Source organism: Nerophis lumbriciformis, linkage group LG10, assembly GCF_033978685.3.
Source record: "Nerophis lumbriciformis linkage group LG10, RoL_Nlum_v2.1, whole genome shotgun sequence".
Classification (NCBI taxonomy): domain Eukaryota; kingdom Metazoa; phylum Chordata; class Actinopteri; order Syngnathiformes; family Syngnathidae; genus Nerophis; species Nerophis lumbriciformis.
In genome coordinates this window covers 19,000,850-19,016,839 of record NC_084557.2, presented here as the reverse complement: position 1 = coordinate 19,016,839, position 15,990 = coordinate 19,000,850, and the positions used below count along the sequence as shown (strand labels likewise).

General features: G+C 39.4%; 1 protein-coding gene across 4 annotated transcripts in view; it reads left to right on the top strand.

Annotated features, from left to right (window-relative positions):
* Positions 1 to 569: 569 nt before the first annotated feature.
* The window catches only part of srgap1a (SLIT-ROBO Rho GTPase activating protein 1a), a 122,266-nt gene continuing 106,845 nt past the window's right edge, over positions 570 to 15,990 (top strand). For all 4 annotated transcript variants that reach the window (XM_061970118.2, XM_061970119.2, XM_061970116.2 and 1 more), the window contains exon 1: positions 570 to 1,096. In XM_061970118.2, the coding sequence (XP_061826102.1) occupies positions 1,033 to 1,096 (64 nt within the window). In that variant the 5' untranslated portion in view covers positions 570 to 1,032. The remainder of the gene's footprint in view (positions 1,097 to 15,990) is intronic.

The window sequence follows — 15,990 nt, the reverse complement described above, 5'->3', positions numbered from 1 at the left end:
TACATCAGTCGAGAAAAATGATCAAACTAAATAAATAACATACTGTAATTTGATTTTGATACTATGATGGATTGAAAATTATCACCAATGAGTTGACTGATGAACATTATCACATCATTTATTCAGAAAATATAAATAACAACAAATAAAGTATGTATACTATTAACCACAACAGGTAATTGTAAAAGAAAACCCAACAACATTATGGTTTTTACATTTTCAGAATGTGCTTGTTCTATTTTCAAACAAAGAAAACAATCTTGAAATTGTCTTTATTTTTAAGTTATCGTGCCGTGATTTTACCAGTCCGGCCCACTTGGGAGTAGATTTTTCTCCATGTGGCCCCCGATTTAAAATGAGTTAGACACCCCTGGACTAGGGCAAGTGTTTCAAAATAGATTTCACGGCAGGATATGCATGTGAATCAATAAATGTATCCAATAAACTTGAATCGTGACTCTTGAACTTACGTGTTTGTGTGTGTTCGTGTGTGTGTGTGTTTTGTTGGTCCCTCCCTCTCCCTGTGTGCCTGCTCTAGTTGCGGTGTGCTGCAGCAGTCCACCAGCGGGGCCTTCCCACTCGGAGGTTAAGAAAGCTTCCAGGCAGAGAGGGGGGGAAGTGTTTGTTGTGTGTCCGCGTTGTGTCCGAAGCCTCAAACAACCCAAAAGTGGACATATTCGCCTTTTCAAGTGGACTTAAATGAGCTGTTGCGCGGTTTCCAGGCACTACTTTCCTACGCGCCGCTAACTGCGGATGCTGCCGCTCCACGAAGCCACTAAAACTTGCGTGATTGTGTGATTTTTTTCTCTCCCTCTTTTCCCACACTGGCGGCGAACACATTGAGTGGATATATCCATCGGAGCTAAGAAGGGATATTATCAATGAATAAGTGATTATTTTCTCCTTAATGCTGGGATAAGTTCATCATTCGGTCTCCGCTTGGGATGAATCGTGTTTTTTTTAAGGCGCCTCCAGCTTGTTGGCGAGCACTTTCTTAGCGGGCTTTTTTTTTAAGCTACAAGCCGCCAGAAGATGTCTTCGCCGAGGTTCAAAAAGGATAAGGAGATCATCGCAGATTACGAGAGCCAAGTGAAAGGTAAGAGACAAGTGGAATATTTGATCAAACTGCAGCCAAAGCTAGTGCGTCGCCGAGAGCTAGTTAGCTCGTGAGTGAAAAAAGTTAGGAATGTATCACCTACAGCTGTTTTATCCTCAACAAGTATGCATACAAACATAATCAACCATTTCATTGTGGGGTTATGTACATGAGCAATATGTTTAAAAGCCACTCGAGTTTTTCACATAAAGCATGTAGTGGAAGTATATACAGGTCATTTAGTTGGTTAGTCGACCATCATTGGGAAGACGAGCACATGTTGAGGCAGCACACCTGTATGAAGATCCGGTGTATTGCTCAAGGGCACTTCAGAGGTGATGGTGCTTCTTTGTTTACCATTGCTGCACAAATCCCACCGTGGAGCCCTTGCTTGGGGAAGTGTTTTTTTCAACCGTTACGCTACTATTAAAGTCTTCTGGGTGACATCTCAGGATGGATATAAAATGCACAATAACATTTTACAGGGACATTTGATCAAGGCACTCGTCCAAATGTTGACAGTTTCAGTGCTTTTTTTGCACAATATGCTGTTCTCTAAGACAGTGTTTTTCAACCTTTTTTGAGCCCAGGCACATTTTTTGCGTTGAAAAAATCTGTGGTTTTTTCTCTCTTTTTGGTATTTTCCTGTAGCAGTTTCATGTCTTCCTTTTGAGTGATATTTCCCGCATCTACTTTGTTTCAGCAATCAAGGATATTTCAGTTGTTTTTATCCTTCTTTGTGGGGACATTGTTGATTGTCATGTCATGTTCGGATGTACTTTGTGGACGTCGCCTTTGCTCCTCAGTAAGTCTTTGCTGTCGTCCAGCATTCTGTTTTTGTTTACTTTGTAGCCAGTTCAGTTTTAGTTTCGTTCTGCATAGCCTTCCCTAAGCTTCAATGCCTTTTCTTAGGAGCACTCATCTTTTGTTTATTTTTGGTTTAAGCATTAGATATCTTTTTACCTGCACACTGCCTCCCGCTGTTTCTGACATCTACAAAGCAATTAGCTACCGGCTGCTACCTACTGACATGGAAGAGTATTTTTTTTTCCATTTCATTTCATTTTTATTTATCTCCTTCATTGATGTGCATCTTTGATCGATAGACAATTATACCTCAATTATTCAATTACCGTATTTTTCGGACTATAAGTCGCAGTTTTTTTCATAGTTTGGCCGGGCTCCAGTGCCATTTATATATGTTTTTTTCCTTCTTTATCATGCATTTTCGGCAGGTGCGACTTATACTCCGGTGCGACTTATACTCCGAAAAATACGGTATACATTTACACACCAATGCCTGAGAAGGAACAGGATGAAGAAAAATCTTATATTTTCCTGCCCACTTCACTTACTTACTTAAAGGATATCATATAAACCAACAATTACATCCAAATATAATGAAAACAAACAAAAAAAACACAAGTGCAAAACTTCATGAAGTACAAACCGAACAAAAAAACAAAACAAAAAATGTAATATACACCTCACGGGATGATACAAAACAAATACAAAACCAGGCAAAAAATAAGTAAAATAATAAATATAAAGCAAAATGTGAACACTTATGGCTGTCCATATGATCTTATTGTTCTGTCTTTATATATATTTTTTCAATTGGAATATATTTTTACAATTTTTTATCTCATTGTAAAGAGAGAAAAGTATTACACGGTTATTCTGCCGAGTTGTAGACAGCACTGACACTCAACAACAACACAGGGTTTGCAGACTATAATTACTGGTTTGCAAAAAATATTTTTAACCCAAACAGATGAAATTAGATCATCTCCCACGACACACCAGACTGTATCTCTAGTGTGCCGCGTCACAGTGGTTGAAAAACACTGCTCTAAGAGGTGCGGAACGGCAAAATCCGTGATTGTCCTGTTTTCCGGACCATAGGGCGCACTGGATTATTAGGCGCACTGTCAATCGATCAATCAAAGTTTATTTATATAGCCCTATATCACGAGTGTCTCAAAGGGCTGCACAAACCACAACAACATCCTCGGCTCAGATCCCACATCAGGGCAAGGAAAAACTCAACCCAATGGGATACAATGAGAAACCTTGGAGGGGACCGCAGATGTGGGGACCCCGTCGCCCCATGGGCGACCGGTGCAATGGACGTCGAGTGGATCTAGTTCAGACCTGAGCAAATTAAGACCAGGGGGCCTCATGCGGCCCGTTAAGCTTTTCGATCTGGCCTGCCGGACATTCCCAAATAATTTTTTTAGATCTTTAAGATGGAAACTGTAGCTGCCATTATGATGTGCAGTGATGTTTTCAAATGACCGTAAGTCTTGAACTATACAAAGTATTTCATTGGTTAGAATCTGTGCTTTTGCATGATATACTAGTTACTATGGTAATCTAATTAGTTACAATGGTAATCTAATTAGTTACTATGGTAATCTAAGTCGCAGCAGCTCAGACGAGGCACCAAGCAGTGTGGGTGGGAAGCGTTTCCACAGAGTATTTCCAGAATGGCCAGCCTGAAATGCGGCTGTCAGGGACAGACGCGGAAGGAGATTTTTACAACAAAGTTCTAAAGCTTAGTGATGTATCAGATTGTAGGTGGGTTTTTTTTTTAATCATTCGCGTTCATATTGTGCTGTGTTTGTTGCATTTTTGTTGCGTTGATTGTAAAAGATGGCGATGGTCATATGTTGTCAATATTCAGTGTTTTATCGTTCATAGTAAATATTGTAAATCCCACATTCTTTATTTTCATGTACATTCTGGGTGTCTCATTTAGTAAAAAAAAATGTAAATTCCATTCTGTTTTTTCAGGCGGTCTGTCGTAACCTTTTTAGCATTCAATCAGACGTTATTGTGAGGTTTTGTATTAGTGTTCCTAAAAATAGAAATACAGGCCCCCAGACACATTTTTTTTTTTAAATTTGGCCCCCGAGTCAAAATAATTGCCCAGGCCTGATCTAGTTAATAGTGTGAGAGTCCAGTCCATAGTGGGGCCAGCAGGAGATCATCTTGAGTGGAGACAAGTCAGCAGCGCAGAGACGTCATCAACTGATGCACAAATGAGTGGTCCACCCCGGATCCCGACTTTGAACAGCATCATCTGTGGTCACCTAAAAATCTCGCCAGTGCCGATGAATGGTCTATTTTTGATCTTTTTCATATATAAGGCGCACCGGATTATAGGGCGCATTAAAGGAGTCATATTATTATAAATTTTTTCTAAATTGAAAACACTTCCTTGTGGTTTACATCAGTGTTTTTCCACCACTGTGCCACGGCACACTAGTGTACCGTGAGATATTGTCTGGTGTGCTGTGGGAGATTATGTAATTTCACCTAATTGGGTTAAAAATATTTTTTGCAAACAAGTAATTATAATCTGCAAATGTGCTATTGTTGAATGTCTGTCTTACAGCGAAAACACTTCCTTGTGGTCTACATAACATGCAATGATGGTTATTTGGTAAAAATGTTGCGTAGATGATGTTTTACAGACCATCTTCAAGCCGCTTTCTGACAGTAGCTTGTGTGGGCAGACTTATTTACGTGGCTCACCTTTGGCAGCGTCTTCTCCCCGTCATCTTTGTTGTAGCGGTGTAGCATGCAAGGACGGGTGTGGAAGAAGTGTCAAAAGATGGAGCTAACTGTTTTAATGACATTCAGACTTTACTTAAATCAATAACGGAGCAGCATCTCCTCATCCGGAAACAACAACACTGAAAATGTGTCCCATGAAAAACCGTCCGACTAGAACTCTAATAACTAAAGTCCCTTGGGTGAATAATGTAAACTCACTGCACCGGTATGTTTTAGCGCTTTCATGGCGACTTAACTGACAGATATAAGTAAGAACTTTACACTACTTTATTTTAGAAATGGCAACAGTGGAGGATAAATGTCCCATAACAAGAAGATAGAGAAAAATAAGAAGCTTATTGACAACGGTGTCGGCACGGACTACAAAAGCGAACGTGTGTAATATTTCAGGATTCATGCAGATCCCAAATACAGATCAGCAGGTACCAGAAGGTAAGAAAAGTTGCTTTTGCATAATATTGCGAAACAAAACGCTAGATAATGTCTTGCCTTATACACAAACCATAATAATACTCGTATGTTGAAGCACATCAAGCCGTGCGGCTTCATAGCTTACCAACGTCATACTAAAACATTTTGATACATTTTTGAGCGCCGTGTGTAATGTTCTATATTTTCAATGGAACATATAAAATGTTGGTGTTGGTTATTCGAATCCTATTGCCATCATAGTGCAGCCTACACTTATCTCTTATGTTTGACTGCCATCTACCGGTGACACTTATCATTACACCATGTACCAAATAAAAAAGCTTTGAGGTGGGTAAGCTCAACCAAACTTATTCCTTATATTAGGTGCACCGGGTTATAAGGGGCACTGTCGAGTTTTGAGGAAAAAAAGGATTTTAAGTGTGCATTATTGTCCCGAATATACGGTAATCAACAGACACAGAAATAAATACAGTATGCCTTGCTTCGACTCGTCCCAGTCTCTGTACTGTATCTCTGACATGGTGATGACACACTGACAATAGTGTTTCCCATACATTCCCCCCAGGGATAACATGCAAATATACGCCATCAGTGTGTGAATGTGTGTGTGAATGGATGAATGTGGAAATAGTGTCAAAGCGCTTTGAGTTCCTTAAAAAGGTAGAAAAGCGCTATACAAGTATAACCCATTTACAGTTTATGTTTGCCCTTGCTCATGAACCTGGTCTGCCAGAGAATAAGAAGACTGAGCATGAGCATATTAGCAACTTTGTTGCTGAATTTAGGGAGTAATGAGAGCCCTCGAGCTCATCGGAGTCAAACTGAAATCACGCTTTAGATCGTGGACAGGATACACTTTATATTTGCCCCGGACTCTGTGCACGTTTGTACTCATTTTAAAGATAATATACACATACATTTGAAATATCAGAGGTTCTGTGCCAGTCATCTGTGTTTGCTTTGTCTGGCTTGGACAAAATGTGCATGACAGCGGGTGAATGTGTTTTTATGTAGACATACATTTTTGTTAAATTGCACTTCTTAAACACTGGTGTGGAGGACATTTGTGATTGGTAAATGGGTTATACTTGTATAGCGTGTTTCTACCTTCAAGGTACTCAAAGCGCTTTGACACTATTTCCTAGGGGTGTAACGGTACACAATAATTTCGGTTCGGTACGTACCTCGGTTTAGAGGCCACGATTCGGTTCATTTTTGGTACAGTAAGAAAACAACAAAATATACATTTTTTGGTTATTTATTTACCAAATTTGTAAACAACGGCATAACATACATATACACACATGGTCCATTGCCAGCGTTAATGTGGTCAACATATATAAAATAAAAACTAAATAAGATAAGGCTCAGAATGGTTTCTTAACAAAACTTTTTTACATATAAAGTGCTTTTTTTGATTGATTGATAGAGACTTTTATTAGTGGATCGCACAGAACAGTAAACTGCCTCAAGTTGTTGCTCGGATTAAATAAAATGACATAACTTTTCTTCTACATATAAAAAGTGCAACATTAAACAGTTTCAAGTCAACTCAGCCTCAGATTAACTTTTCTTCCCCCCCCCCACCCCCCCCGAAGGCTGGCTAACTTGGCAGTAAGAGGTGGGAGCTGTTTGCCCCTCTTTATCTTTTGATTTATTGATTGATTGAAGCTTTTATTAGTAGATTGCACAGTACAGTACGTATTCCGTACAATTGACCACTAAATGGTAACACCCTAATAAGTTTTTCGACTTGTTTAAGTCTGGGTCCACTTTGTTGAAGCGATGTTCACTTGGGGGTGGTGACGCTTCAAATGGGTTAACACGTTTGACGTGTTGGCAGAAGCATGCCTTACCGCTGCTGAACAATGTCGGCAAACCTCCGTCCTCCGCACCGCGCAACCAAAGTGTTCCCAAACAGGAGACCTTAACAGCTCTGGCTTTTATATGTTGTAGTAGCCCGGTCGTTGCTAGCATGCCGTGTGTTGTGCCTCGGTGTGCATTGTTTACGGTACTTAATATGTCCGTGTGGAAACTCGTTCGGTACACCTCCGGACCGAACCGCAACCCCCGTACCAAAACGGTTTGATACAAATACACGTACCGTTAAACCCCTACTATTTCCCCATCATCCCATTCATACACACATTCACACACTGATGGCGGGAGCTGCCATACAAGACCCTAACCCGACCTGTCAGGAGCAAGGGTGAAGTGTTTTGCTCAAGGACACAACGGACGTGACTCGGATGGTGTAAGCTGGGGACCGAACCAGGAACCCTCAGGTTGCTGGCACGGCCACGCTCCCAACCGAGCCACGCCATCCCAAAAATATAGAATATATCCACCTTTATGTTTTTTCTCCATTGATTAAAAATTTACATTTTCCAACAGTATGATAGTCTGTAAATATGTCCTGACAGGTGATTAAAAAAGTGCAGGGAAGACAAGGAAAGGGGAATGTGAGAGAAAAAAATCCCTGTTTACATTGCCCACCATATCTGTTTTTTTGCCCTCATTTGACACATGTTGGATTTTTTTTGCCAGTCTAAATGCTCCAAAGTGTTACAAATATGATCTTTTCACATCAGATTCAGGCCACATCAGGTGGTAGGCCAAATCCGATTAAAAGCTGATATTTTCAAATGTGACTTTAGTCTAAACGGCGATGCGACATGGATACGACCCGTATGTGACTTTTTCGTCAGCTTTGGACAAACTACGTCATTTGTGTGCACAAGGAAGACGCAGCCCGCCAGTGGAAGTGGATACTTCATCACAACATCCGGTGTCAGTGAGCAAAGTCCTTTTCCGACGGCTGAATTTTTGGTGCATCACTAGTCAATAGTGTGCTAATATGCTATATGTAATATATGAATATATATTTTGATTCAGAAGAAATAGCAATTGTTCAAGGACCGGAATTGACGCTGTGGTGTATTTGCTTACATGTAACATACATTGTGCAAGTTGTTTGAGGTGAGGGGAGCAGTGAGCCGGTGTGGTGGCTGCACTCGGGAATCATTTTTGGTGATTTAACCCCCAATTCCAACCCTTGATGGTGAGTGCTAAGCAGGGAGGTGATGGGTCCCATTTTTTTAATAGTCTTTGGTATGACTCGGCCGGGGTTTGAACTCATGACCTACCGATCTCTAACCACAAGGCCACTGAATTGCGTGTGAATGCTCCAATGCTGAAGTTGAACTGAAAATAATTTAGTATGAATGTAAGAATAGGTTGAATATTGGAATGGTTTGAATGTTGAAAAGCTGACACTGAACTGATGCTCTTAGGGGATGCTAAACAAGAGACGACGATGATGATGAGAACTATTTGCCATGAAACATCAGCTTGCTGCTCAGATTAGCTGTTGCCAGGTTGAAGATAAGAAAACATTCATTACATATCTGAGGGGAGTTGGTGAGGAGAGTAATATGTAATACAAGGGGGTATGTTCCACTTGTGTTCTGATGACAGTGCACATAGGCTTGGATTGAAAATATGTGGGGAGTTTTGATCGCACAGATGCCACTAGCATCGTACTGTACGTATAGTACTGTATTTGTCACAACTCACTTGGTCGATGATTTAGAAATTAGAGAGTTGTTTTTGGATTTGCTGACATTGTTCTTGCAAGAGTAGAATTGTCTAATATGGGTATTATGATGCTCAGCCACTGTAAAAGTTTTCCATTTGTGCATGGCTCTCCTACTAAACAATCAATTTTGTTTGAAAGTAACATTGATCTACAAGGGACATGTTATATAAAGCTGGTTATGGCTGAAGGCTCTCTGACCCTTGGCAGCAGGATACAAGTGGTTAAAGATGAACAACATACCAGGGCTGTTTTGAAATCACAAGGATTACTTACAATGATTTATTATGTTAGGTAAAAAATATACTGTTACCCACTGGTTACCTGCAGTAATGTGGTTGGGTGCTCATTAAGTAATTTGTAATGAAACAGTCTGCTAAAAGGGCTAAAAAATCTTATCCAGATATTTTAAGACAAATATTTTAGTTTTTGTACATTATTAGTTTTACCAAATACTTGATACTTGGTTTCAATTAATCTAATAGCCATTGATTCCCAGCTTGAAGTCTTTAGACCATGTGGCCTGTGGTCAGTTACAATTAACAAGCTATTCGGCAGCATCGTTTCTCCAACATTTTATGCTTTCATTTGAAAACGATCATTCAGTCTTTTCCATTGTCCTCCAAATGTATCCCTGATTGTCATTCAATCGATATTGGCACTGGTATTGGCTAGATGTAGTAGATCTGTGATGAGAGAAGCCAAAACACAACTACGTTATTGTTTGATAATTCTGACCCAACTACATTGTCGTTTTAACAATAATGTTGGAACGTTGGTCCTTTCAGCAAATGGCACAGACATAGGAATGTCACGGTATGAACATTTCTTATCAGGGGTATTGTGACAAAAATGATCACGGTTATCATTATTGTCGCGGTATTTTTAAATGTGCTAAAATATTTCAAAAACTATGTATACTAAAATCTTTTAACCAAGTTTTATTTATAAAAAAAACCCCAACACATTCAAAATGTATGTATGTACCTCAAGTAGAAAATTGAATGTGCATATGAAAACAAACACAAGCAATTTAAGCAAAGTAATACGGCAGAAACAAAATAACATAAATAAGTTAAAAAAATAAATGTGAAAATTGTGCAAGATGGCTCTTATCGGCCATAAGACGTAACTGCACGTTTTATCTATATAAATAAAAATAGTGTTCATGTATGAGATCTTCTCTTACATATAGGGCTGCACTTTTAAAGATGATTTTTTTAATCAATATTCCAATCACGATTAAAACATGTAACCCCCCCCCCCCCCACAGTGTTTACTTTTTGATATCACAAAGCAGTTTGGCTAATGAAGATAAAGTCTAACAAACAAGCTTTGTTCTTCTCTAACAACACCATGTGGTTCTTTGCAACAGTTTGGCCAACAAAATAAACAGGAGTGATACTTCCATCCATCCATTTTCTACCGCTTATTCCCTTTGGGGTCGCGGGGGGCGCTGGAGCCTATCTCAGCTACAATCGGGCGGAAGGCGGGGTACACCCTGGACAAGTCGCCACCTCATCCCAGGGCCAACACAGATAGACAGACAACATTCACACTCACATCCACACACTAGGGCCAATTTAGTGTTGCCAATCAACTTATCCCCAGGTGCATGTCTTTGGAAGTGGGAGGAAGCCGGAGTACCCGGAGGGAACCCACGCAGTCACGGGGAGAACATGCAAACTCCACACAGAAAGATCCCGAGCCCGGGATTGAACCCAAGACTACTCAGGACCTTCGTATTCTCATATCTAATACACAATCTTTGTTGCTCACTGACAACACAGCCTGCGTTCAATTCGATGGGATGACAAAACATTTTAGCTAGTATTGATGTTATTGGAACACTGACAAAGTTAGCAGTTAAATAAAGGACAAGTGGGCATGCCATTAAACAGACTTTATAAACAAGTAGTGGCAATGTTCCCGACATATCGCGTGCTGCATGATAACTCAGTCCCAGCAGCTGACGGAAGGACGCAATGTTGCACTTTCAAAATGAAACTGCAACATCAAATATTTTTGGACATATGCGCCTTTGTCCAATTGTGTCAACATTTGTCATCATCTAATAACAGCAGTGCGCTTTTAAACGCATGTCGAGACTCTATGGAAGTAGAAGCGAGTGAAAGGAAGCAATCGGCACTGTTTACTGGGACGGAACATCTCCAGAGCAAATTTCTCGAGCAAAGTCCGCGTAGTTGCCACCATTTTTTCTCGATTTTAACGGTGCTGCGCTGCTTCCATTTCCAGGAAGTAGCAGTGTTGCCTAAACTGCATTGACAAATGAAGTTATTTTGGTAATTAAAAATTTAACCTGTATTTCTAACCGTCTGGAATTTTACCGCGGTTTATCATTATACCGTTTACCGTTACATCCCTGAACACACAGCATGAGTGTGTTCATCGCTTATTGGGCCTCAAGGAACGTTTCAGGTGGAAACGGTAAAGAAAGGTATCCTTTCAGCCTTGTATCCCCACGTGAACGGTGTTCTTTTGAGAACAGGCTCCAGATTGGGAAAGCCTGAGAACGTTGCCTCGTCGTTTACGTGCGAACAAGTAACCCGCCAGACAGTAGTGCTGGGAATGACAACCTCGCTGCCTCCTTCCCGCCCTGTTGCTGCCCTGTCATGGCCACGTGACAATAAAAAAGAGAGAAGTCACGCAGCAGCTGACAACAAAGATGAACAACAAAGCTGTGATTGTAATGTAGGTACTATGATTAGCACTATGGCAACAAAATAACATATATCAACTAGACATGCAGTACAGACACATACACAATAATAATACTACCACGATGTCAAGCTCAGGCCACCTGAAGACCGAGGGCTTTGTTTCCTTTACTTATATATTCTGTGGCAAAAACCAGTGTTTTACTGTTATATACTGTACTATTATGTACTACGTTTGTTTAGTATTGTAACTTTTGTATTCTGTATAGCTTTTGTTGAAGGTGTGGAATGAGAACAAGGCAATGTTAGTGACTTGTGTGTGTGATGACAGCCATTTCCTTACTTTCTTTTACTAGACAATATTCACTTTTTAAAATAGTGCACATACCTGTATAGTATCAAACAATAAAATACTGCATAATTTGATTTATATACACACAGAAATATATACAACATCCTCTTCTTTATTGTCCCTTCTGCCTTCACCTCCTTCGGACACTTTCTCTTCATTCTGTTACCTCCGCAGCTGTCCTGTGTCTATGTAAACAAAGTAAACACTTTATAATGTTAAATCCCCTCATTGCAAACACTATGTTAGGAAATATGATTTTTTTTAAATTAGTTTGCCCTCCCTGAATGTTGTAGTTTAGTTTGGCATATCAATAAGCAGTCGTTTAAATTAGAGATGAAAAAACTCCAACTTAAACAAACAACAATTTGAATTGATTTTAATTCATTTAAATGAGCGTTGTTGATTTAAGATACTGTACAAGTGCTTTGAGTTAGAATAACCTATTAAGCTCGTAAATTGAGGTACTACATTAAACCTTACTGCGCTTGGGGTTTATGTTTAACAAAATTGCAAACATTATTTTGCACTGGTAGGATAGTGGATGCAGTATGGGCCAAATTATGTTGCGAAACTAACATTTGCAAAAACATAAATAAATTTTTTCCTAAATGGAATAACAGTAGATGAGTCCAGTTGGTGAATATGACTGATCTTCTGCCAATAGCTGGATATAATGAGTGTGTGCAGTTTGATTGGCTTAATTAGGTTCCATTTTGAATCCATTTTATCATTTTCGACTCTTAAGAATGTACTGAACAACTTGTGTGATTAGAGAAACCGAGGACATTACTGTTACATACCTATAAATATTTTTATGGATCTGTACTGTATGATGGTGTTTTTCTGAATGTTCCGTCATTTACAGCTGTTAATTTGAACAGGTTTCCACAATCAAATGAATGCCATTATTCTGTTGTTGCTGTGGTTGGTTTTTAATATTTTGATGTGTATGTGTAGGTTTTTTTTCTTTTCGTTAGGACTGAAACTTCTGTCATCTGAAACACATTTCAGCCACTCAAAAATCCTAGAAAAACATTGATCTCATGTAGGGCTGCAACAACTAATCGATTAAAATCGATTATCAAAATAGTTGGCGATTAATTTAGTCATCAATTCGTTGGAACTATGCTATGCGCATGCGCGGAGGCTTTTTAAAAAAAATGTATTTATTTATTTTTTGTTATTTATTTTTGTTTATTTTTTTGTTTTATAAACCTTTATTTATAAACTGCAACATTTACAAACAGCTGAGAAACAATCAAAATAAGTACAAAAACAGTACAAAACAGCGGCAGGGCGGCGCTGAGGCTATGTCTCATGAGGTGGAGGTAAGCTAGCCAATGATGTGTCATGTACAGCTCACGTGACCACGTCGTCTCCTTTGCTGGAAATATTCGAAAAATGGCGCAGGAAAACAGTACCGATAGTTCAGCGGAAAAACATCTTGAGGTTATTGCTTCAATGGAGAAAAGTGTACGACCTAAGTCGTCAAAAGTGTGGGAACACTTCACTTTAAAAACTTCAAAGAAGACCGTTTCCTGCAAAATGGCACGGAAGTACAACATTGCCTCAGGAGCACCTGAAAAGGAAACATGTTGGAGCCATGGATGAAGGGAACTCACAGTACGTAACTTTTTAAGTCTATAGTTGCAACAAGCATTCAAGAGTTCTGCTTTTTTGTGAGTAACGTTAACGTTATGCCTTTGTTGCAACGCGGGTCTGATATTGTGTCTCCGGCACATTTGACTCCGTTTTGAGAGAGAAAACGCACGGTTACCAATTTCGAAATAAACGTAACGGACAGAAATATCTCAGGTTGGTTTCATAATGGATCAATGTAGCCGGGCCCGATAAAGCTATATAAATATATTTAGATTTGAGTGACGCTTTAGTATAACTGAACGTTATGAAGGTGCTGGAATATTTCATGCTATTATTCAGAGGCAGCCTAAAATGAATCCTTTATTATTCACAACAGAAACGTGTACAATATCTGATTCAGTTCTGATGAGTTACATTTCTGTGTTATTATTGGTGTATGCTGCACCCCCAATGTCCAGAACATGGTGCCAGTATGCTGTTTTTTTCAATAAAATACTGGAAAGGATAGATATGTAGTTTGTCTCTTTTATCCGATTATTAATCGAAGTAATAATCGACAGATTAATCGATTATCAAATTAATCGTTAGTTGCAGCCCTAATCTCATGTTACTTTTAGTATAGTTTACACTGGGATCAAAAGGTGCAACAGAACTGTGTGCCGAATGCCGATAAGCCTAAGGTAGATTACTGTTACACAATATCTTAACGGCTTCCAAGAGGTGCTGATGAAGCTTAGAGTTAGGTGGACTAATGGAATTTTGACACCACCTGAAGCACTTCTGTTTTTACTATTCCTGTGTCTCTGTGTGTGTGTGTCAGTGGTGCATTTCCACTTTATGGCATGGCATGAATGTGTTGTTTACAAGTGTGTGCACGGTTGGTTGAATGATATTTATTGACGGAATCATCTGTGGTTACTCACGCTTTCTGCAGATTTAATACACTTCGCAAAAACCTAACCAAAGCTTCACTTTTGCTGCTGCGCTTTTCAATTAAGCCGCAAAGGCCACCAGGACATTGTGCCACCCCTCCCCCATCACCACCCCCGAAAAAAAGGGCAAACTAGCCTTTTCAATAGCCTCTTGTACACAGAGATCATCACTATAAAAGCAAGTCCGCTATCATGCACCCAACGGAACATTGCACATTTCCATCGCCCTGACATATATTGCTGATATAGAATCATACCATGATCAGGAATAAAGTTTCTGGGTGTTTTGGTTTGGATACTTAATTTCAACAGCTGCAATCCATTATTGCCATGAAACTAGTTACATGCTATGTGATAAAATAAACGTTGTTTGGTCAAATTAAGTGGCTGAAAAAGTTGCATCTGTGATCGATCGAAATATTTGCAGTGCTACTTTAGAGTTGATGCATTTGAAATGTTTGGCTGCTAGTTGGCTGTCCAACGTGCTGGTAATGAGCTGCATGAGATCTAATGCAGCATTGCATTAACTGGTAGAAAGCACAACCACGTTAATAGAATTGGACCGAGACCGAAGAGAAAGTAAATGGAGGAATTAAAGTGATGAGAGAAATTAACAGAAAAGTGGGGAGGGTCTAAGTAGGATTTCGAGAGATTTTTGCTTCTTTTAATTCCTTTCAATGACTGTTAGACTCCAAGCAGATGGAGGGACAGGAAGGCAGACAGACGCCGTTTGACCATCAGGCCACTCTGCTGCTTGTCACCGAGTAGCACTGGATTAGTGGCAAGGAGATTGGGGGGGGGGGATGAGGCGATATGAGGTCAGTACAAGAATAAATGGCAGAGGTCATAAAATCTGACTTGTTTTAATCTGTGTCTGCAGATTCATCTGCCACATGTAATGTGTCTTGTGTTTACTATTTACTTTTTAATATGAGTGGAAATGTGCCACAATCATTCATGAATGTCGCCTATTTTACATAGCTTCGAGATACCACAGCCCTCTGCCCCCAGTTTTCATTGTTTTTTTCTAGGGATGTTCCGAACAGGGTTTTTATGCTGCTGATTCCGATACCGATCTTCCATTAGAAAGGTCGGCTTATACCAACACCAATCACATGTATTTACTTTTCAATATATATATGATGAGTGCTATTGACAGTGTAACAATAACACAATATTTGAACTTGTTCCATATTATATCACAAAGTCAATAGTACACAATAACAAAGAGTAGTAAAAACTATCATCTACTACTCATTTAAATCCTTTGTTTTTACCCTCAAAGACCTTCCGTGTCCAGGGAATTATTCCCTGAATTTATAAACATAAAATAAAAAATCTAGACTTAAGCACTTATTTATTGTTGTTTTTAGCTATTTTAGCGATCAGGATGCATGCTCCTGGCTTGCTCTTACTCTGAGTGAAACATGTTTTGCAATGTCCTTCAGTGATAATGATGTTTGATAATCAGACTTAGGACATTAAGTAATTTACTAAGTGTCAAATAATTTAAAAGTTGTTAATGTGACTGTCATCTGATTTAGAAGTCTTCACTGACAACTTGTCAGCACAAACATTTGCATAAAATGTTCTTCTCCGATCTGTTTTGCTCCCTGTACTTTTTCGCCATCTCAGTCCAGTTTACCCATAGACTTGTGTGAACACAAGTTTAATTTACTGATCTTGTGACTCCCCCTCCCCCGTTTTTGCATTTTCCCTAC